The sequence below is a fragment of the Saimiri boliviensis genome, chromosome 3 (genome assembly GCF_048565385.1).
Source record: "Saimiri boliviensis isolate mSaiBol1 chromosome 3, mSaiBol1.pri, whole genome shotgun sequence".
Taxonomy (NCBI): domain Eukaryota; kingdom Metazoa; phylum Chordata; class Mammalia; order Primates; family Cebidae; genus Saimiri; species Saimiri boliviensis.
The window spans coordinates 101,277,561-101,301,326 of NC_133451.1; the positions used below are offsets into that span (position 1 = coordinate 101,277,561).

The 23,766-nt window shown below is 39.2% G+C and overlaps 1 protein-coding gene across 1 annotated transcript in view; it reads right to left on the reverse strand.

Annotated features, from left to right (window-relative positions):
- Positions 1 to 23,766, reverse strand: part of COL25A1 (collagen type XXV alpha 1 chain) — a 523,121-nt gene that overhangs the window by 203,891 nt on the left and 295,464 nt on the right. The window contains exon 4 of the mRNA XM_074396556.1: positions 16,661 to 16,668. Within this exon, the coding sequence (XP_074252657.1) occupies positions 16,661 to 16,668 (8 nt within the window). The remainder of the gene's footprint in view (positions 1 to 16,660; positions 16,669 to 23,766) is intronic.

Below are 23,766 nucleotides of genomic sequence, written 5' to 3' on the forward strand. Positions count from 1 at the left end.
TTCCAGGGCTGTTGCAAGCATCAGATAAAAGCAGGCATGCAGCCTGAGTATCGTGGCTCATGCCTGTAATTCCAGCATATTGGGAGGCTGAGGCAGATGGCTCACTTGAGGTCAGGAGTTCAAGACCAGCCTGGCCCATGTGGTAAAACCAAATATCTACTAAAAATACAAAAATTAGCCAGGCATAGTGGCGGGAGCCTGTAATACTAGCTACTCAGGAGGCTGAGGCAGGAGAATCACTTGAACTGGGGAGGCAGAGGTTGCAGTAAGCCAAGATTGCACCATTGCAGCACTCCAGCCTGGGTGACAGAGCAAGACTGTCAAAAAAAAAAAAAAAAAAAAAAAAGGCACGCAAAGCAGTTCATTCCATTATAATACGGCCATTTCAAATTTGGTAAACAAGCTATAACTTTTTTCTGTGGGTTTTATTCCTTTAATAATTACCTATAATAATAATTAATAGAACCAACATGGAATACAAGAGTGAAAATCACAAATAATAATATAGGCATTTTCAGATATCAATATAAATTAATCAAAAGTCAAACTTTCTCATAAGCTTGGGGTGAAAAGAACTTGTTTACTAAAGTGTGTGGAATTTTGTTTCATTAGACATGTATATACAGTGATCATTAAAACCATAAATAATATTCTTAGGATCTGGTATGAGGCTTTATAGCAAACAGTAGATAATTCATAATATTGACTACAAGCTATTATAAAAATGGCTTATTTGTGAAGCAATCTAAGGGAGAAATAGCATTCAGTACATCAAGGGGAAAGAGATGGAAGATGAGTTCAGTAAATAATTATGTCATTTATAGGCATTAGATTATTAAGAGTAAAACATTAATAACTGCATTTTATTCTCTATAGCATCCTACAGACTATAATTAGTATTGATATTGAATTTGCTGTTTGTTGAGTTTTTCGTACTGACTCTTCATTTTGGAAAACTCACTTCTTCTTTTGTATTTCCATCTTCATACCACATTCCTCCCCTTCCTAAAATTTGCTCATTTTCTTCAATATGATTTAGGGCTCAATAAGATTTTCTGTGGACTGCACTCATGCTTAATTATAAATCATGTCTTTGGCAGTTGTTTCTATTTTAAAAATTCAATATCTGTCTATAATGAATCAAAAGTAGCTGGTAGGATCACAGTCTAAATAATCAGAGTCTGCAGGGATTCACAACAACATTATTAGTACATGATTAATCAGTACATAATGCAAACCAGCTCATACTCGACTTCTATTAAGTCATGCTGTCTTACATTAAAGTCCTGTGGCACTGTTTCAGATCAGTTCAGAGTTTTGCTTTATATGATAGTACATTGTTAAACCTGCCATCTGGCCCAACAGCTGATGTGGCTCACACAACCCTGACGAGGCCCCAAGCGTTTACTCCTGGGAAATATTTGTTCTACTGTGTGGTGTCATGATTACCAGTTCATAGCTTTTTCATATTTTTTGAAAGAATTGCAGAAAGACCTCCACGCTGGGAAAATTCTAAATTGAAAATAATTTGCTAGAAAAGAATTATCTTACCTGAGGACCAGGCTGACCCAAAATTTAAAAAGAAAAGACAAGAAAAAGAAAAACAATGACAGAATTGTATCCTAAGTGGATATTTTCACTATCAAAATTGAAACTAGTTCTCAAAATATATACAAATATTTCTGAAGATAATATCCTAACTACTGAGAAATTTCATGTGTGGCTTTAAAAAATCATATCACATCCTAGTAGTTTTACTTCCTGTTAATGATCTAAAATCCTGACATTATAGTCTATTTAACTCCAAAATGACTCCAGGGTTTTAGCACACTCTAAAATTTAATTGGAAAAGAGAAGGCAGAAGAATAGCACACCTAGTATTATCGTGATGAAGGGGGTACTTTAAAGGAAGAATCTTCCAGTACAGGCTATGAGCCCAAACTATGAGCTATTCAAAGCACACACTGTGAGCTATGCTTCCAAACATGACAGACTTAAGTTTTGTTTTGTTTTGTTTTTTTAAAAAAGCAGATATTTTAGTATTGAAACTCACCCAAGACTTTTAATTTCTCATTATTTCAACATTTTGAGTTAATTTAAAACATAAACCTTTATCTTTTACTCTACATAACTGAGCCTAGGGACATTTTAAGAGGATACGAGAGGTCTCTGGATCATTAAAGTGCATCCCAACTCTTCACACCGTCAATAGATTATGTGACCTCTGGCCAACGTAATTTATTTTGAATGTTATTTTTGTGTTGTTTAAGCTGATCAAAAATTCCAAAGCAGCATAACTATAAATGCTTCTAGCTAAAGATAAATCACCTGTGAATAAAAGTACTGATTATACATCACCTTCTTAGAATCTCCAGTTGGATTTTGTATCAGATGAGATTAAATAAAATGTTTACACTGAGTTAAGAAAATCTTAAAATGTAAATAAATAGTGGGCAATCTCATTATCTCTGCTGTATAGCACTGAATATCACACCGGAAAGTGTGGCGCTAACAAAACTTCCAGAGAAGGCCCAGGAATTGTCTCCCGTAGCCTCTCTCCAGGCTTGGGATTTCCTTAGGTACTTGTTCTCTAACTCCCTGGGGACAGAACAGATGATTTCCAAGAACTCTGCCTGAAAATGTAGTTGGCAGGTCAACTAGGAAGGAGAGCCAAGCCAAGTCACTGCAGATGTTGCTCACCCCACTCCTGCACTCTCCGGTGGTGGAGAGAAAGAGGAGGAGAATAACATTTATTCATTCCTTCCCAAATGCCAGGCACTTTTGGATATGCTATTCCATTTATTCCTTATAATCGCCCTGAACTTTTCAGATGGAGAAATGGAGGCTCAGAGGAATAAGCTAAAGGTCACACAACTTATACAAATTTATAGAAAAGCCAGAATTTAAACCCAAATCTGATTTCAAAGTTTATGCATTTTCTACCAGGTCATTCTGCCTTTCAGCCTGCAAGTTTAAGCTGATATAGAATCCCAGAATATATTATATCTCTTATATGTGTTATGTGAAAGTTAAAATGCAGGATTCTCTAAAATCAGGAAGAATTTCTTCAAAATAATTTGTTTAGTATATTTGTGAGACTTTCCGACTCCTGTGGTTGTTCTACCTGTTCATCTTTAATATGTCACATTCCTGCCGTTATACTGACCAAATGATACGACACCATGTGTGCATACACTTATATGTTATTCTATAAAATATGTATTGCATAATGGATTTTATATTAGTGATAAAACAAACAGCTATAAATGACTGTTTAGTACTAAAAGCTGATCATTATCAGCTTTATAGGCATTGGAAATAGTTATAGCTTTATAGGCATTGATATAGTTATCAGCTATATAGGCATTGGAAAGTATATAGCACTAAGGAACTCAGATTACTCTAATGTGTAATATGAATTTCAGGGCTGTATGATGTATGTGTTGGGGGAGGGAACATGAAAAAGAGGGAAAAGAGGAAGTGGTTGATAGAGAAGCTTTCCAGAGTAACAAAGCATACAACATAACAAATTCGGTAATTCTGATCTAAAACTTGGAATACACAAAGCAGGCCTTACTACTCCTCTGCAAGATTCTAGGACTGCCTATGCCACATCCTCTCACCCACTAGGATGTAACAATCTGTTCATAGCAGACACCTAAAATACCTGCAAAAAGTCCAGCAGCACGAGTCTGTAGTCATCATAATAGAGCCATCTGGCCAAACCAGGGTCGTGATCAGAGGAGAGGTTTCTGGGGATATGGCAATGGTATTTGCTCTGAGCAGGCGCCGTGGAATAGACGGAGAACAGGAGAGCCTCTCAAAAACTCCCTAGTGTTTGAGGGCATGTGGTGATAAACACTTTGTCCCAGACTAATCAAAAAGAAACACCACAGGATTTTCTTAAGTTACTTCTGAGTAGTTCATTGACTAATACAAATATTTTCATTCATTACTGAGTATTTTTCTAGTCTATTCCAATTTAAAGGTACTGACCACTATTAATAATTAACTGTGAAGGTTAACTTTTTCTAAAGGACACGCTGAATGAGTAGTTATAAATTACGCGTAAGGCTCAAAAACACTGTAAGTTGCCTTTAAAAAAATTGAATTCCTGAAAATATCTTTTTTCCCAAGCAAATCACCAAAATGCTTTATAAATAAAAACCTGAATCTAGTAAACTCAAGGGCCATGCCAAGAGAAACAGTTAAGTCACAGACATGCTAAACTCAGGAACATACACGAGAAAGTGGAGAATACTGAGTGCTCCAGGTCACCAACTCACTCGATGTCAACAGCTAAATGCAATGCTCTCAGGGTAGCTTAGGTACCAGCAGGCAGAAGAAGAAACAGCAGGAGGAGCTGATCTTAAAAACTAGTAATCAGAATAGCAAGGTGGGAAACAATCAGCCAGTAGCTGATGCTTGATGGGAAAGTATTCAAAAGAGTTTGAAAGTTTTGCAAGACAAGTAAGCCACAATGGAACATGATAAACGAGATGACCTATCACTGGAGTATGCATTACTTTAAGCAACTGAGGAGCAATATTAACCATTCTTTGTTGGACTGTCGTTGATGGCAGCGGCAGCCCATTTGGGGTGGCTGCTGTAAAGATGCCGGCTGCAGCAAAGGAGGCGGAGCCAGAGCCGTGTGCTCCAGGAAGCCAGTGGGGGTGGGAACAGGAAGGGTCCCTGCCCCCTGCTGAGTTCGTGGTCTGGGAGCCCTGCATTTCTGGGGCCGGCTAGAGCTGCCCACCCATGGCTCCGGACCTGGCATCCCCTGTGTTTAGGGAACCTGGGAAGCCCCTCCTGCCCCTGCAGGCTCAGAAGTGTCTGCTTCCACTCTCTGGCCTCTCCCCATTCCTGGTGCCTGCTCCAGGGTGGAGCAAAGTTGTGGTCAAGCTCAGGCACTGTCACAACTAAGCTGGGTGTGTGCACATTCAGAGCAGTACTGATACAGTAGCTCCCTGCTGCCTCAGCCCCCTCCAGACTTTAAGTGCCAATGAGCATGGGAAGGAGGCCAGTGGGGCTGAGGGTGTCACAGTGCAGGCCTGCAGCTGCCCCTGGGCATGAACAGCCAAGCTGCCATGGAAGACATGTTGATGACAGCAGGAAGCAGACAGGTTCCTAAGCGGAAAGGGGCAGGTCCCTAGTAAAACCCCTCCTTCAAGCCAGGAAAGGCCTGAAGCTGGGAACCAGACTACCAGCTCTGGGTCCAGGCCAATCTAGGGCTGCCCATGGACCAGTCAGCACACATTTTCTTCCTTCCGAAGCCCATATAACCTCCGGACTCAGACTCACACAGACGTGGAGACTACCAGCCACAGAAAGAAGCTACCACTCTGGGTCTCCTCTCTGCTGAGAGCTGGATACTCATCAGGATGACCTGCCTTCAGAAAGGAGCTATCCACTCTGGGTCTCCTGAGAGCTGTTCTTTGTTCAAGGAACAAAGCTCCTCTCTGCTCTGCTCATCCTCCAGTTGTCCATGTATATCATTCTTTCTGAATGTGGGTCAAGAACCCAAGACCCACCAAATGGGAAGACAGAAAGAGCTGTAACATAAACAGGACTTAAACACCCATCCCCACTTCCCCCATACTCGCCACCTTGCAAGCATCAGAAGGCAAGAAGAGGTGTGGCCCTTCAGAAAGCCCAGACCTAGAGCCTCCCTGAGCCAGGCTGTGACTCCCTTTTCAGGGCTCTGTGGTTTCTGGTGTCTCCAAGCTTCTGGGTGCCACCACATTGCCCTTGCTCAGACGTGGGTGCCTGCAGCAGAAGCCACTTGCAGTGCATCAGATCTAGCCACAGGTTTGCATTCAGCCAGCACCTGTGACAGCACCTGGAGCTGCCGGCCCCACTGCAGTGGCCAGTGCACCCGGCTTTGTGCACTGCCTGGACCCTGCGTTCGCTCACACACCCTTTGCCATTTTGCATCTAGCTCACCCTTGGCAGCTGTGGGATCCAGGCCAGTTGCTCAAGCCGAGCACAGCCTGCCAGGCTGAGTAGGCAGAATGAGCAAAACTCAGGCAAAGGTGCCACTGGCCAGAGAGGTTTCCAGCTGGAAAAGTAACACCCAAAGGATCCTGTGACATTGCCACAATTATAGTTGCCAGTAAGTGCTAACACAATTCTCTGAATTGACAAACTCATTTGGATCTCTGACTGAGGCAATTAGTTTCACTACATGATGCATTTTTATGGATGGTAAATCTTTGACTTTTTTTTTTTCAGATGGGACAAATCCTGCTTTCCCATTTAACACATTCACAGATAGGCACAGAAAGGTTGTAGTTTAAAAGTACAATATTATTTTGAAATATTGATTACAATAACAGATTCACATACATCTTTACTGTGATCAATTTTAAATAAAAAAATTTTCATCTACAAAAACTCAAGGAAATATAAGTATTGTTCATGCAACTCTAAAAGGTACTACCTCTGTTTCAAGATAATTAGAAATTGCCTCAAGAACTCAGAAACTCATCATTAAGAAACCCAGGCTTGACCATTACTTTTATTTTAGTACACTCATACTTAGATTTTTTTATTCTCTTGAATTAAAAATATAATTTTTATGTTTTACATGTTAGATTCCTTACCATCTAAAATAATCATTTGAAATGATTACTATAATTTCATTATCTTTAAAATTTTCAAATTCACACAGTCATATGTCAAGTTCATTTTTCTTTTCAGGTGAAAAGAAAAGCATCTGTAAAGTAACAACTGTAGTAGGCATCCATTTTTTTTTTAACATGGAAAAATCACTTGTATTGACAATTTAGGGTCATAATGGACAGGTCCATTAAAAAAAAAAAAACAATTCTAAGACAATGGAGTATAAAATGCAGCACACAAGTTAATACTCTTCACCCTCATCCTCTCCCTCAGCACTATCCGCTCCAACCTCCTCATAATCCTTCTCAAGGGCAGCCATGTCCTCACGGGCCCCAGAAAACTCTCCTTCCTCCATCCCCTCACCCACGTACCAGTGAACAAAGTCACGCTTGGCGTACATCAGGTATGTATGATGTAAGCCAAGCTCTAGAACTACCTCAAAAACACTCTGAGTGGCTGCAGGATTGTTCTGGGGGCAGGAAGTATTGAAGACCAACAGGAGCTCTGTCATGGAATCTTCTCCTGGCCCCTGATCCCCATCCTCTGTCCTTTTTTTTTTAAAAAAAGTTGAGATTGAGTTTTGCTCTTATTCCCCAGGCTGGAGCACAATGATGCCATCTCAGCTCACCGCAACTTTTGCCTCCCAGGTTCAAGCAATTCTGCCTCAGCCTCCCAGGTAGCTGGGATTATAGGCATGTGCCACAACTCCTGGCTAATTTTTTGGATTTAGTAGAGACAAGGTTTTACCATGTTGGTCAGGCTGGTCTTGAACTCCTAACCTCAAGAGATCCACCAACCTCAGCCTTACAATGTGCTGAGATTACAGGTGTAAGCCACGGTGCGTGGCCTCATTATCTCAATGGGACCCATAACCTTACAAGAGTTGTGGTTTGACCTTAAGTCTGTGCCAGTTAGTGGAACAGATGTACTCTACACTTGCAGCACCAGGGAGTAGGGATCTTACCCATCCTCACTATTCTGTGAATATGTTTGCATTTTCTTCTCCAATATCCCAGGCCCCAAGCTAAAAGGTGCATCTGAAACAATTGTTGAACTGCTAAAAGGTGAGAATAGTTTGGCTCAAAGAGGGTAGACAATAATGTTTTTAAAGAACCAGTAGAATGGTTACTATTCTTACATTACAGTGGTATACTTTCAAAATGTAGATTCTCAATCTTATATTCCAGAAAGTATTCTCTTGGCTTCTGTTAACTGTAGAATAAATACATCAATGTTGAAAAGAAAGTCTTACTGTTTTAGTCCATTTCACACTGCTATAAAGACATACCAAGTGTGATGGTTAATACAGAGTATCAACTTGATTGGATTGAGGGATACAAAGTATTAATCTTGGCTGTGTGTGGGTGTTGCCAAAATAGAATAACATTTGAGTCAGTGGGCTGGGAAAGGCAGATCCACCCCTAATTCTGGTGGGTAAAATCTAATTAGCTTCCACTGAATATAAAGCAGACAGAAAAACTTGAAAAAGAGAGACTGGCCTAGCATCCTGTACTGAATACTTCCTGCTCTCAAATATCAGACTCCAAGTTCTTCAGTTTGGGGACTGGGACTGGCTCTCATTGCTCTTTAGCTTCCAGACAGCCTGTTGTATGACCCTGTGATTATGTAAGTTAAAACTTAATAAACTCTCCTTTATATCTACCTATCTATCCATCCATCCATCCATCTATCCATCCTATTAGTTCTGTACCTCTAAGAGAAGCCTGACTAATACACCATGACTGTGTAATTTATAAAGAAAAGAGGTTTAATTGGCTCACAGTTCCACATAGCTCAGGAAGCCTCGGGAAGCTTGCAATCATGGTAGAAAGGGAAGCAAGCACGCCCTACATGGTGGCAGGTGAGAAAGCGTGAGCAAGAGTAGGGAAAACTACCTTAGAAAACCATCAGATCTTGTGAGAACTCACTCAGTACCATGAGAACAGCATAGGGGAAACTGCCCCCATAATGCAGTTACCTCCCACCTGGTCCTGCCCTTGACATGTAGGGATTATGGGGATTACAGCTGGAAATGAGATTTGGGTGGGGACACAGAGCCAAATCATATAACACACATTCAATGAAATTTTATTCAGATAATGAAGATAAAACTAAGGCAGCCAAAGGCCAGAGAAGGAAACGTATACACCTACCAATACAAAAAAGAAGCAGGAGAGTTCTATCTTGAAGAATTACTTTCCAGTTTGATTCAGTCTCCATATCCAATTTATATGAAATTACTTTGTAAATTATATCAAATTACTATATTAATTATTATATCAAATTACTTTGTAAATTATGCTCTGTAAGTATTGCATGGAGGTTTAAGATAGGTTCTATATCTGATTCCAACACTTCATTTTCAAATTTAGATAAAGTATCAATTAATTTTTAAAGCCAATTAATATGCAAATTATATACTAGAGAGAGAAGCAATTGAAAACAAAGCACTATGGATTTTGTGTATTAATTTTAACATGGCTTTGCAAAGACTGCATAATCTCCCAATATCTATAAACTGCCTTTGCTTCCAAGGATTCTTATACACTTGACTGAGATAAATGTTATTCATAATTTATGTTACCTGTTGTGCTGTCCTACAGGATAGATATTAATAATTCTACACCTTGGCTGCAGTCACATAATATTATTTATATAAGAATCTTTCAATTTAAGGTTTTCTTTTGGAAAACACTTAATTCTCAATGGTTTTAATGCTGGAAAGTAAAACCCATATTCTACTCCAGAGGAAAATAAGTAGCTCATCTCAATCCTGGTGGATACTAAAAAAAAAAAACAAAAAACGAAATGAAAGAGAGAGCAAGAATGAGCATGGAGATTATTTTTTTTGGGGGGGGGTTAATGTGAAAAAAAGGTTTTTCTCTCTTATGACTGAAATGTTCATATGTGGAACATAAGTAAAAAGTTTTATCACATGCATTTTTTTACAAAAATTTCATATACATAAAAAAGATAAAGACTCATGCATTAATCTGCATCATTAAAAGTTATTGGCTGCCTAATATTCCACTGAGGTTTATTCAGATTTTTACTATTATAAATAATGTTTACATCTTTCTATATATAGATAGTCCTCAACTTATGATGGTTCAGCTTACAACTTTGTGACTTCACAATGGTATGAAGCAATATGTGTTCAGTAGAAACTTTTGAATTTTGCTTTTTTCCCAGGTTAGCGATAGATGGTGCAATACTCTCTTGATGTTGGGTGGCAGCAGCATGCTGCAGCTCCCAATCAGCCGCACAGCCACACAATACTCTACTGTGTACTGTGTTGCTGGCATTTTTTGGATATTGTGTTTTGCATTTTGCGTCCTATCATGTCTGCAGAATGCTCGTCTGTGTCTCCTGTTTCTGGTGAGAAGAAGAAGAAGGCAATTAGTCTTGAGATGAAACCCAAGATAGTTGCCCAGTATGAAGACACAAGCCAGTAATGGCCATTGCAAGAGAGTTAGGGCATTCATGATCCATGGTATCAGCTATCTTAAAGGATAAGATGTAAATCACTGAGGCAGTGAAATCATCAGCATTGGTTAAATCTGCTATCATCACAAAGAGCTGGGCTGACTGACAATATGAAAAAATTACTTGTCAAGTGGATGGAAAACCAGATACTGAGGTGCATACCACTTGGCCTATTGATGATTTAGGCTAGGGTAAGAAGAGTATACTGATGATCCTACATATATGCAAATGTTTATAGCAAGACATGGCCAGTTCCATCACTTCAAAATGCATCATCATTTTCATAATATGAAGGTCTGTGGTGAGGCAGCAAGTGCTGATCTTGAAGGTGCCTAAGATTTTGGGAAGAGCTGCACAGGATAAGTGTGGATGAGAAATACTTACCAGGACAAATATTTAAAGTCAATGAAATAAGCTTATTCTGAATGTACACGCCAGAGCATACATACATTCCCCAAGAGTCCAATGCCAGGATATACGGCATTTGGAGGCTGTGTAACACTGCTTTGGGGTGTTATAGAAAAGGCTTTAATTTGAGGTGGAAATGTTGCAGGGTTCAGATTCAAGCCTTTCCTAATCTACCATTCAGAGAACCCGAGAGCACTCAAAATGTGAGCAACCATACACTTCCTGTTTATCATCACCATAACGAAAAAGCTTGGATATCAGCATTGTTTGAAGACTGGTTTTTGAACTGTTTTATTCCACAGGCAAGAGAATATTGTAGGCAAAACAACATTCCATTCACGATTCTTCTGATCTTAGACAAGGCTCCAGGGCTTCCACAGCGGCGGTGACATGCATCTTGATATAAACGCTGTGAATCTGCTGCCGAACACAAATGCTTTCGTTCAACCAATGGATCAAGGCAAAAGAGCTGCGTTCAAAGCATACTGATACGCCAGACATTTGCGCAGGCTGTTGGAGCAACTAAATCTGGCTGCATTCTAAATTCTATCCAGAATGTCGCCACAACAAGGGAAGAAGTCACACAGCAATGCATGAACGGCATTTGGAAGAAAGTTTTGAAGACATGTAAACACATCCAAAGGCTTTAACAAAGGTTCTGCTGTTGATGAAATAGTAAGTAACCAGATACTAGTGCTTAGAAAATCACTAGAATTGGATATTGATAAAGAGAAAATTTATGAGCTTGTTGGCATTGAGGCTGAAGAATTTTCCAGTGAGAAGCTGACTGAACTGGAGGAAGAAAGAAGTAAAGAAGTTGAGGCAGAGAAAGCAGAAGTTATGCCAAAGGCACCAAGGAAGTTCACAGCAATGTAACTGGCAGAAATATTTGCTACTACTATTAGCAATGGCTTTTGGAGTTAGAGAAATGGATGTCAATTACAAAAGATTCACAAGAGCTGATGGCAGATAAGGGATGCTCTTGTTCGCAGTAAAGAGAAATACATAATGAAAAGAAGAAACAAACTGTATAGTCAAAAGTTGGTATCTTCCTGAAGAAGACTGTGCCTGCTAAACCATCGACAAGTGTCGGTGCTCTCCTACCAGCTATTCTCTAGTCTCTCGGAAGAGAGAAAGATTGGTAACCCTGTTGCTGCAGCATCTCCACCATTCAGCAATTATTTTTAGTTCAATGCTTCAAACATTCTTCAGGCCCAGCAGGCATTCTTCCGTGTATGTTACTTCATGGTAAGTACCCACACAACCATCCTGTTTTTTACTTGCAGTACAGTATTCAATAAATTACATGAGATAACCAACACTTTATTATAAAATAGGCTTTGTGTTAGATAATTTTGCCCTACTGTAGGCTAATGTAAGTGTTCTGAGAACATTTAAAGCAGCCTAGGCTAACAGGCAGTAGTTTAGGTGTATTAAATGCATTTTCCACTTACAACATTTTCAACTTACTCTGGGTTTACTGAGACATAACCTCATCATAAATTGAGGAGCATCTGTAAATATCTGACTATATCTCTGATTTCTTTATAACACTAAAAATGCAGTGCTACTCCAATTATCAACTTTACAAATATTTATACATTATGCTTATTTTATTGTAGTATATAAAATACAGGTTATATATTTTCTAGGATATAATTTTTGTGTATATACATATTTAATCAGATGTATAGTTATAAATTTATTCAAAAAAGAGAGAAGAAAAAAGAAGAGATGAAGAGGGCAAGAGGAAGAAAGGAAACATTACAAAAATAGTGGTACTCTCTGGATGATAGAATTATAAGTGAATATTTCTATTATTTTTCTATGCCTCTCTAAATTTTACTAACTACATCTCTTGATTACAAAAGGATATTGTCACATGATAACTAATTAACTGCAGAAAACTTTTAAACAGACTCTTAATTAAGTTGTTAAGTTTTTTCCATATTAGTCATTTACTCAAAGATCTAGGTCAATGATTTTGAATTCCAGTTTCTAACTTTCTCCCAATTCAGGGTGTTTTTAATTACTTGGGAGAATGTTGCAAAATGCTTAAGACATAATCTCAAAAATTCAGTAAGTAAGGGTTTTAAATGTACCTTTCTGTATGCCACATATCACTTTTGGAAGTAGGAGTAGAGAAAGGGGCAGGAAAGTTATACAGCTAAACACCAATGATAAAAGGTCATGGCTCCATGTGAACTGGGGATCCCTGCTAGGCACAGAGTTCCTGGGATCCTTTGCTGTTTTGCAAACCAAAATATCTGGGTTGTAATTTAACTGCATTATTTTATGGAGCTGTATAAATAACTTACACATTGACTATAATGTTTCTCAAGCTTCTAAAACATAATACTTATCCAAGCCTTTTCACCAGCTGGCTTGGAATCAGGATTGGCAATGAAGGTATAAGTAAATGATCAGTTTTACAGACATGTTTAGTAGGATACAATAAACATATGGAATACTTCTGAAAAGAGACCTGCTCAGCTTCCATTGCTTTAGAAATACATACGTAGGCAATTTTTACTGACCTACCAATTTTTATTACATTGTATATATTGAGTCATTTGGTTTCTGCTATGTTTAATAACATTCTTAGTGTGTGCTATTTTGATCGTTCCAGATAAATACTGGAAGCCAATTTATAAACATCTTTCAGTCTGATTAGATTAATATATGCCCAATTCTGATTTTCTAAATATTGTAAAAAAGATGACTTGACAGTGCTCTCTGCAGCTGTCTAGATGTTTCACATTAATAAATGCATGCTAGCAGATTTCTAACACCCAGAGTCAATTAATTGATAATGCATGAGTCACATCATGCTTATTGCTTCACTAAGGCAGAATCCTAAAAATGAAGTGTTTTAAAATCAGAGAGGAGAGGCTCTGCAAACTGACAAGCTTATGTTCTTGAGGGACCCCGATGTTTGTGGCTGAATCACAGCACCTACCACTTACTGACCACTGCACAACACCAAGAACTTTACAAAGGACATCTCTCTTTGTTACAATAACCCTGCAAATTAGAGGTCATTTCTACCATTTCGCAGTTGAACAAACCAAGTTTCAGAGAGGTTAAGTAACGTTTCTTTAGTCAAACAGCTTCTAGAAGGGTAAGTTCAAACTATGAACATGAGTTTATTTGACTTGGACCTTTTTTTTTTTTTTTTTTTTTTGAGACGGAGTTTCACTCTTGTTACCCAGCTGGAGTGCAATGGTGTGATATCCGCTCACCGTAACCTCCACCTTCTGGGTTCAAGCAATTCTCCTGCCTCAGTCTCCTGAGTAGCTGGGATTACGGGCATGCGTCACCATGCCCAGCTAATTTTTGTATTTTTAGTAGAGATGGGGTTTCATCATGTTGACCAGGATGGTCTCGATCTCTTGACCTTGTGATCCACCCGCCTCAGCCTCCCAAAGTGCCAGGATTTAGGTGTGAGCCACCATGCCCAGACGACTTGGACCCTTTTGAGCTCTCACTTGTGTCATGCTGGTTGCCCATGGCCTTGGGCGAGATTATCCAGAAAAAGAAAGTAGCAGTGATACTTAGCCCTCTTAGGAACTGGATAAAAACTATAGCTGCAGTAGTTAGAAATATCCATATATAAAACACTACGCACACACATACAGACACACAGATGCACAGACACACACTCTTAAGTTTGTTCTTAGATTCTCTAGGAAATAATTCACCCAGGTTAAGAACCCCTGACTAGAGTAGTGTAAACATTTCAGGGGCAGGCGAGGAAAAGTGTTCCAAAATGGAAACTGAGGATGAAATAAAATAAAAACAATGACAACAAAAATCAGAGTTACAGAAATCAAGATTAGAGAGAATTTCAAGCAGAGAAATTGATTAAAACAAGGAGTCCATTGCATTTAACAAGTAGAAAGTCACAATTTGTATTGTAATTGATTGAGCAATGAGGCTGAGGAAATTAAGACAAGAATAAGCTTAGATGACAAGCATCATATGAAGTGTCAACTCTGGTTATTAACGACTGCCTGGAATAACATGTTTAGAATGTTCTGAGGCTGGTTGTAGACTTTGGAAAAGGGTGCTGGGATTCATGGGGAATGTCTACAGACAGCAACAGTGGAAAACACGTGTGCTGATGATTTGCTAGCCTGAGTAGACACCTCTTTTTAGTAACTGTGCATGAAGAGAAGAAAAGAAATAGGAGAGTAGCTAAAAGGGATATAGGGTTAAGGAAGAGTTTTCTTGCTTGTTTTTGTGGTAAGGTGGGAGGTACTTGAAAATGTTTAAAAATGGGCAGGACACAGAGAATAGAAATGGCTTGCAGAACAATATCAGTATGCAAGAGAACACAAAAGGAAGGTGTCCGAGAAAAAGCATGCAGAGAAAGGACATCATCTTGTGTAAGATGAGAAGAAAGAAAGTGGGAATCAATACAGATAAATTTGCTGTACAGACAGAAAATGGAAGTATTCCATTCCTTAAATCTCAAAGGACTCTGAAATAGTCTGCTAGGGGTGGGGCAGAAGAAGATGTGAGAAGAATAAAACTGATTATTTATTCATTCAGATATTTGTTGAGCACCTACAGTGTGCAGGCATTCTTCAGGAATATAGTAAATACGGTAGCTAAAACAAAGCTCCGCTATCACTCTTGTGGGAGAAGCAGGCTTAGAGAATGTTTACGAATAATGTGCCAGACAGCGATAAGGGCTCAGCAAGAAAGTAAATGAGGATAAGGAGTCTAGAGAACAATTCGATGGGAGGGTGCTATTTTATAGGATGGTCATGGAAAGCCTTGAACCAAGAAAAGGAGGAAAAAGCAGCAGCAAATGGTAATGTTCTGTAAGATGGAGATGTGCTTAGTGTGTTCCAACAACTGACAGTGCATCTGGACTGGCGTGAGTAGGAAAAAGGGTGAGGAGGAAAGTTACAGAGGAAAAGGAAGCAGATCAGATAGGACTTTGCAGGTCATGATAAGAACCTGGCTTTTAATTTGGATGAAATAGAAAGCCATGGTGAGGAGGTTCTGCACAGAGGAAGGACAAAATCTGATTTTTGTTTTGTTTTGTTTTTTGGAGACGTAGTCTCGCTCTATCACCAGGCTGAAGTACAGTGGCGTGATCTTGGCTCACTGCAACCTCCACCTCCCAGTTTCAAGTGATTCTTCTGCCTCAGCCTCCCGAGCAGCTGGGACTACAGGCACGCGCCACAATGCCTGGCTAATTTTTGTATTTTTACTAGAGACAGGTTTTCACCATATTGGCCAGGCTGGTCTCGAACCCCTGACCTTGTGATCCACCCGCCTCACAGGCGTGAGTCACCATGCTTGGCCCCATGATCTGAATTATATTTGAAAAGGATCATGTACTTTATGGAGGTTGTAGAAACGCAGGGGTGTACACATGAAAGACGTTAGGAGGCTTTTGTAACATTCTAAGTAAAAGATAAAGGATGGGATTGGCCAGGATAATAGCAGCCAAGGAAGTAAAAAGTGGTGAATTTCTGATGCCAGACTTGCAGATAGACTGATTGTGGAGTGTGAGAAAAAAGAAGAGTCAAAACAACTCCAAAGGTGGACCAGAGCAATTAGAACAGTGGAGCTGCTCTTCACTAATGAGCAGATTTCGAAGAGGAGCAGAGCAGCTTTGGAGAATAAGGGTGGAATTCCAGCATTTGGTTTTGAACATGTTACGCTTGAGATATCTAGGAAACATTCATGTGGAAACATTGAATAGATAGTTGAATATACAAAGTCCAAACTTCAGAGAGTTCAGACTGGAGATACACATATGAGAGACTTTGACATACAGCTAATATTTAAGGCCATGAGATTATATGAGATCACTTAATGAGACAATGTAAATAAGGAAGAAAAAAGGTCCAAGGACTGAGCCATCAGGCTTTTCAAAATTCATGTATTCATTCATTCATTCATTCATTTATTGAGACAGGGTCTCGCTTTGTCACCCAGTTTGGAATGCAGTGGTGCGATCAGAGATCATTGCAGTCTCAAACTCCTCCCACTTCAGTCTCCCAAGTAACTAGGACTACAGCCATGCACCACCACACTCAGCTAATTTTCTATTTTTTTTGTAGAGACAGGTTCTCGCTATGCTGCCCAGGCTGGTCTTGAACTCCTGGGCTCAAGCAATCCTCACGTCCTGGCCTCCCAGTGTGCTGGGATTACAAGCATGAGCCACCATGCCCTGCCCATTCCGATGTGTAGAAACCATGAAGAAGAAAAAGGACTAGCTCACAAGGGAGGAGTGGTGAGAAAGGCAGGAGGATCACCTTGAAAGAGTGATAAGAACAAGGAGATAAACAAGGAAAAGGATTTCAAGACGAGACCAATTCATTGTGCTGAATGTGGTCCAGCAAAGTTGGAACTGAATTCTGACCACTAAATTTGTCATAGTAAAGGTAACCAGTGCCATTGAGAAGACTGTTTTCAGCACAGTGGTAGAAAAGGAGGCCATCTTAGATTCGAGAGAGAATGGGAAAACAGTATTTGATGAGTGTGGGCAACTCCTTCCAGAGTTTTGTTTAAAAGGGAGTGGGAGCTATAAAGAAGTGGAACAGCATCTGGGAAAGACACAGAGTCAAGGAAGTTTTGTTTGGAGGACAACAGATATTATGGCATAATTCTATGCTAATGAAATTATCCAAAAGAGAGGAAAAAATCAATGATACAGGAGGGAGGCAATTCATCAGTTTTAAATTGCACTCCATTCCGAGTAGTGGGATGAAATATCCTGTCCCACTCCATCCCACCCAGTACCTGAGTCATCTCTTTGTCTAATGTATCCACGGTGTCTACACCACCTGCAGAAGCTCAACAGTAGCCTAACACTATGTCAACAATGCCTACATCCTTCACTTCACTTCATCTCACCATGGAGGCATTTTATTATCTCACATCATCACTGAAAGGGCGAGTTTAGCACAATAAAATATAGTGAGAGACCACATCTGTATAATTTTTATGATAGCATATTGTTATAATTGCTCCATTTTATTGTTATCTCTTACTGTACCTAATTTATAAGTCAGACTTTATTACAGGTGTTTGTGGTGTGTGTGTATGCATATTTATAGGAAGAAACATAGTATACATAGAATTTGGTACTATCCGCAGTTTGAGGCATCCACTGAGGGTCTTGGAACATATCCCTTTGGACAAGAGGGAACTCCTATGTAAAAATAATATAGATAATATTGTCTGTATTTATGCAATAAGAACCAAAAACTCGGAAGCATAGAGTACTCATACAAATTTGTAATTTCCTGCCTACAATATTCTGAATTTCCTTACAATTCTTAGATATTATTGTCCTTATATATTATTCATGATGAGCTATTACAGAATTTAGTCTGAAAACAAGAAATCAGAGGCATCTGGGAACCTCATAGATAGAGAGCCTACATCTACTCCCTGCTTTAAATCCTTTTCCTTGCACAGCTGTTAGCTGCTACGGGTATTAATATACCCTTTCTCCATACCTCCTGCTCCTCAGAGTTCAAATCCTCTATCCTTCACCTCCTCAGGATGAAAATAAATGGCCAAGCCTCATGGACAGGCCAACTGAGACACAAGCAGCAGAAGGCAGCTTCGAGTATCACATCCCTCCAGAGAGGTGGTGCCTGGGTCATCATTTCCCAGAAGGCAACAAGACAGGCCGTGAAATAAATAGCAACAGAAGGAAGCAGCTGCTGCCTGACTCCCTGCCCCTTCTGGTCTTTAGAATTCCTGAATCTCCACACCTGAACTATGAGAGAGGCAGCTGCCCCATCATTTCCCTCCTACACCAACAATTGGGTACACTTTGGCCCAGCACTGGCCACAGAGTTCAAGTGGAATAGTCTCTAGTGCAGCTCCAGACAGGTCAGCAGAGGCAAGGGATGAGCTGGGCTTTGGGTGTCAGGTCTAGGAGGAAGGGCACCACCAAGGACCCACAGCACAAACTCAGTAGTTGAGAAGACAAGAGGATTGTGTCTGTGAAAGATCCTTGAACAAGTGGCTAATGTAGTGAATTATTAATGTTGCAAGGATTCAGCCAAGACTCCTGTAGACTCTCTGTTCTGTATGGGAGCTTTGAGGTAGGTCAAAGGCCTGTGCAGTCATTCTTCTTTATATCAACATAAACATATTAAAGTGAGGCTTCCATGTGTACAACAATGCAATGCCTGTTAAAAGTTTTTAAAAAGGTAAAACTTATTTTTGTTGTTATTATTGTTGTTTTGAGATAGAGTCTCGCTCTGTCACCCAAGCTGGAGTGCAGTGGCACCGTCACAGCTCACTGCAACCTCCATCTCCTGGGCTCAAGTGATCCTCCCACCTCAGCCTCCCAAGTAGCTTGGTCCACACACCCAGCTAATGTTTTCTATTTGTTTTTAAAGACAGGGTTTCATCAGGTTGCCCAGGCTGGTCTTGAACTGAACTCAAGTGATCCACCTGCCTCAGCCCCCCAGAGTGTTGGGATTACAGGGTTGAGCCACTGTGCCTAGACAAAACTCCATTCTGTGCAGTGTGTATCAGGGTAACTACTATGCAGGTCTGTTGTCTTATGCCAAGCAACCTTCAATAATTATATGCCATATATTAAAGTGTCACAATACTTTTCAAAAAAAAAAAAAAGTTTACATGAATCTTTCTGTGGCAAGACCAAATAAACTTCACCCACCAGGTCACAAAACCTTAAGGATAACAGGAGCTGGGAAGGCTAAGTGCTGCTGAAGTGCCAGAGGGAGAACAATGGCACTTGGAGTACTCAGGAGGTTACAGCAAGACAAACTGACCACATTTTGAAGCTTGACTTTTACTCCATCAAAGATACCGACATCTCATTTTGACCAAATCAAGGCATAGTTAGGCCTGGTAGTCAAAGCCCTTGGCTCCAGCCCCTGTAGAGACCCTTAGCCCCATGACCTCCCTCCAGTGGCTATAAGCTCCTGACTCCCAGCACACTCTTGTTCCTGCTGTCCCTACAATCTGGCATGTCTTCCTGCTATTCACTTCTCAAAATCCCATCCGTGCTCTGAGGCTTTCACCTCTTTTCAAAGCTTAGTCTGCTTTTCTATAGCAGAGGGAACTTTATTTCTTCCAGATATCCACAGATCATTGTCTCAATTCTTTTATAACATTACATTATGCATTACAATATAGGTATTGATATCTTATCTCTTCTAAACTGCATGTTCCTTGAACAGCTAACACTTATGGTGTTGTTACAATATGCCAGGCACTGTGTTGGTTTTGCAGACGTTAGTAGATACCATTATTTGCCCCATTTTTACAGCAGGAAATGTTGAGTGTCTTGTCTAAGATCACACAACTAGTAAGTGGGAATACTGAGACATACATTCGGGTCTGCCAGATTCCTGAGCCTAGGTTTTTAACTATTGCATTACACCACATAGTCCTTCGACAGTGGAAGGCCTGCCATAAACATTTGATTCTTTAAAAATTCATTCTTACATGAATTTTTATTCAACCTACATTTATTAAGCCAGGCACTGCAGTGATGCTACAGAAACAAGGAAAAATAAGTCCTAAACTCTTCAACAGGGAAAGTTATAGTCACAAACAACATAAAGAGGTTAGTGCACTTTAAGATTCCCATACTTTATTCTCATACTTCCCAAACAATTGGAAAATCTTTTGACAGAGGCACAAGTTACGAAAACTAGTTAAATTATTCTCTTCTCACTGCAATAAAATGATTCGTTATTGAGAAATTAACCCCCTTAATTTATTTTAACAGATAACATTATACAATTAGCAATGCTGAGACTAAATCAGATACTGTAATGTTATCATCAAGAGTATCTGAATACATTTCTTTTCTCTCATAGTGTAAATGTTCTCTATTGAGACAGGAAATGTAGCTTAGCATTGTTAGAGCCACTGGCTAAATTACCTCTATTGATGAGGCTCGGCAGGTTCTTTCTGAACGATTCTAAATAACTGCTGAGGGATGAAAGAAAGTGTTCCACAGGCTGTAGCCACAGCATGCTCGGAGTCTACTGGGGAGAGAATAAAGCACTTGCCCCATGCATGAATGGGTCTGCATCCCGCCTGGAGCATGGCTGACTAGCCATCTCTGAAATTGTATAAATGAAAGGAAGTAGGCCAAGGTAGACATTTGTATTAATAATTGGTGTGCACAAAGTAAATTAGGCTATCCCACCAGGTCCTCCGTAAAGGATGGAAAGGCAGTATGAACCTTCAGAAATAAAGTATGCTAAAGCAATCTTTTCAAAGCTTTTGACAAATTGCAAACCGCAGCCATTTATTTTTTCTCACTGAAAGGAAAGTTCAAGGAAAAGTTTCAGTTCAGTTCAGACACAACACATGTACAGATTCACATACACACAAAGAGTATATAGGTGTAGGAAGTATGAACCAGGACATGAGAGTTACGTAGCACTGTCCTTATTCACAGAGGCAGTAAAGGGATCTGGTTCTGCCATTAGGCATGGGAGGATTTTTCACCAATGACAGAAGGCAGGTGCACACCAGTTCCGGACTCCTATAGCTCCTGTGTATCACACCCCACATGAACAACACACAGTACAATAGAATCTGGCCCCCTTGTTTGCACAGTCATGTTGCGATAGCAGGAACAGTGAAAAGCAGTCCCTATTAGAGAACAGAGGTCAAGTAACATAGCCAAATTATGGCTCAGATTTTTCTTATTTTGAAAGAAAACAAAACATTTGGAACCTCTTTGCTTTTGTGGTCCTGGGGAGTGGAATTTTAACCTGCCAATTTTTTGGTGTAGAAAATTTCCAGGTTTCTAAATTGTTTTCAACATCTCCCTTTCATGAAGGGCACATAGCAGGTAAAAAACAATGAGAAATATTAGCTCATTTAATAACTCTATAGAATCAAGTTTTCTTCTAATCTTTGCAGGAAAAGCAAGCTAATTTATTTTGACAGTAATATCTTTTACACCAAATATCACTGATCTTATGTCATTACATAATAAATTTTTATTCTTTCACTTGCACAAACATTAACAATAATAATCCAAAAAGAATAAAATCAAAGTTAATAAATAATGGCAAAAGGAAGCTTGTGATATAAAATATAAAATAGTTTCTAAAAATATTTTAATTCAAAAATTTATTCCCAAACTTTCTCTCAGTTCTGTTGATATTTAAATTAAGGTGAAACATAAGCAATTAAAGACTAACAGAGTTTTGAAGTTTGAATAATTAAAGGATAATATTATGGTACTTAAATAATAGAAAATAGACTCCCTTGATAGCACTATTCCATTCCTTAACCACACAAATATTTAAAAAACAAAAATGTAGTAGTTTATGGTTGATTGAAACCTGAAAAACATCTTTACCTAAAAGTTCCCATTATTCTTAAGTAACTGAAAGCTCTGCATACAGAAACAGAACGCACATTCTCCTTCATCTTGAGTGTCACTCAAGAAACGCATTTGATGTGGTTTTTGCCTTGATGACGAGGACACAATAAACTGTGAAAAATGTCATGTCTGGAAAATTTGTTGGCTATAGTTCAGCAAGAGATGACTCTTTTTAACAGATATGGCATGACGACTTTGATGAATTGAACTTTTAAATATATGGAGCATTAAAAAAGATATTTCCTTGGAAATGAATGAATTTAGATGCCACAACATATAGTGTATCATAATTCATTGTGTCCACTTTCGTTACTGCACAGTGGTTCTGTCCGTGTGACAATGTCCCTCTTCAAATTCATATTTGGGCTCCACTTTCAATTCATTAACTTAAAAAATGAAGAGCTACCTTGGACCCAATCTCTAAGTTTTCTATTAACTCCTATCAATTTTATAAATTTTGTGTTTTATGCACTCTGAAACTTTTCATGGTTTGAAGATAAAAATTTCAGGAAAATATCCTTCTGAAAGTTTTTTTCTCCTTAGCAGGAAAGTTTGAGCTACAAGACAATTCTGACAAGATAAGTCAATATCTTGACTAATTTCTATAGATCCATCATTTTAAAGTTTGTTTAAAAGAAATTAAGGCCGGGCGCGGTGGCTCAAGCTTGTAATCCCAGCACTTTGGGAGGCCGAGGTGGGTGGATCACGAGGTCGAGGGGTCGAGACCATCCTGGTCAACATGGTGAAACCCCGTCTCTACTATAAATACAAAAAATTAGCTGGGCATGGTGGCACGTGCCTGTAATCCCAGCTACTCAGGAGGCTGAGGCAGGAGAATTGCCCGAACCCAGGAGGCGGAGGTTGCGGTGAGCCGAGATCGCGCCATTGCACTCCAGCCTGGGTAACAAGAGCGAAACTCCGTCTCAAAAAAAAAAAAAAAAAGAAAAGAAAAAGAAAAAAAAATTAAAAGCTTATAAATAGCAAATATGAAAAGTTAATGCTCCACTGTGGGGCTTTGTATTTGTATGTTTAAAGAGGGGGCTGAAATTTTATATAAGTACACATATTCATATTACTGGGCTTTATATGATGCCTTGATGGATAAAGTCAAACAACATTTAGCTAATTTTGGTTATAGTTTAAAAGTCAGAAGTTTAAAGGCCTGTAATTTAGGATACTATTCTTGGTATCCTAAAGGATTTAAATGTATACTCAGCATAGGGTGAGACAAGGTGAGAACATATAGGTAACACAAAAAGTATCATTTTTCGAGATTTATTATACGATTTTAGTAGTATGCTACTTGCCATAGCTACTATCAGCCAACAAAGGCGCATCCGAAATGATGCTGACTTCTAGTCCCCAAGCAAGAAACCTTCTAATGTAAACCATCAACTGTTACCAAGCTCTTCCTAAAATGAATGCTTATATTGTCCATGGAGTCTAATTTACTGAAAAACATAATTAAGTGTATTCTAAATCATTGAAAGCATTAAAGTATCGTACACCTTGGTAATCACAGTACTTTAGAGCAATAGCTTGAGCTCCTGCTAGTATAAAGAGAAAGGAGACAGATCAATTTCTAGTAAGAGTTTATAAGAATAAAAACTTTCTATTTAAATTTACTTTTAATAGAACAAAAACCTAGAAATGACTGGGGTACTTTAGTTATTGGAATTCCCAGATAGTATTGGAAACTCTAGAAATGAACATGGATGAAAGAAATTTCCTACTTTTTAAGGATACTTTTTAATGACAAAATAAAAGCTTCTCCTTCTTCATGATGAATAGAAAGAAGTTTCCCAATGCAAATTCATTTGCCTTGTGGTCCTGATTAAAATCTACACAGAGGAGACTTCATATTATAGGAAATATACAATTAC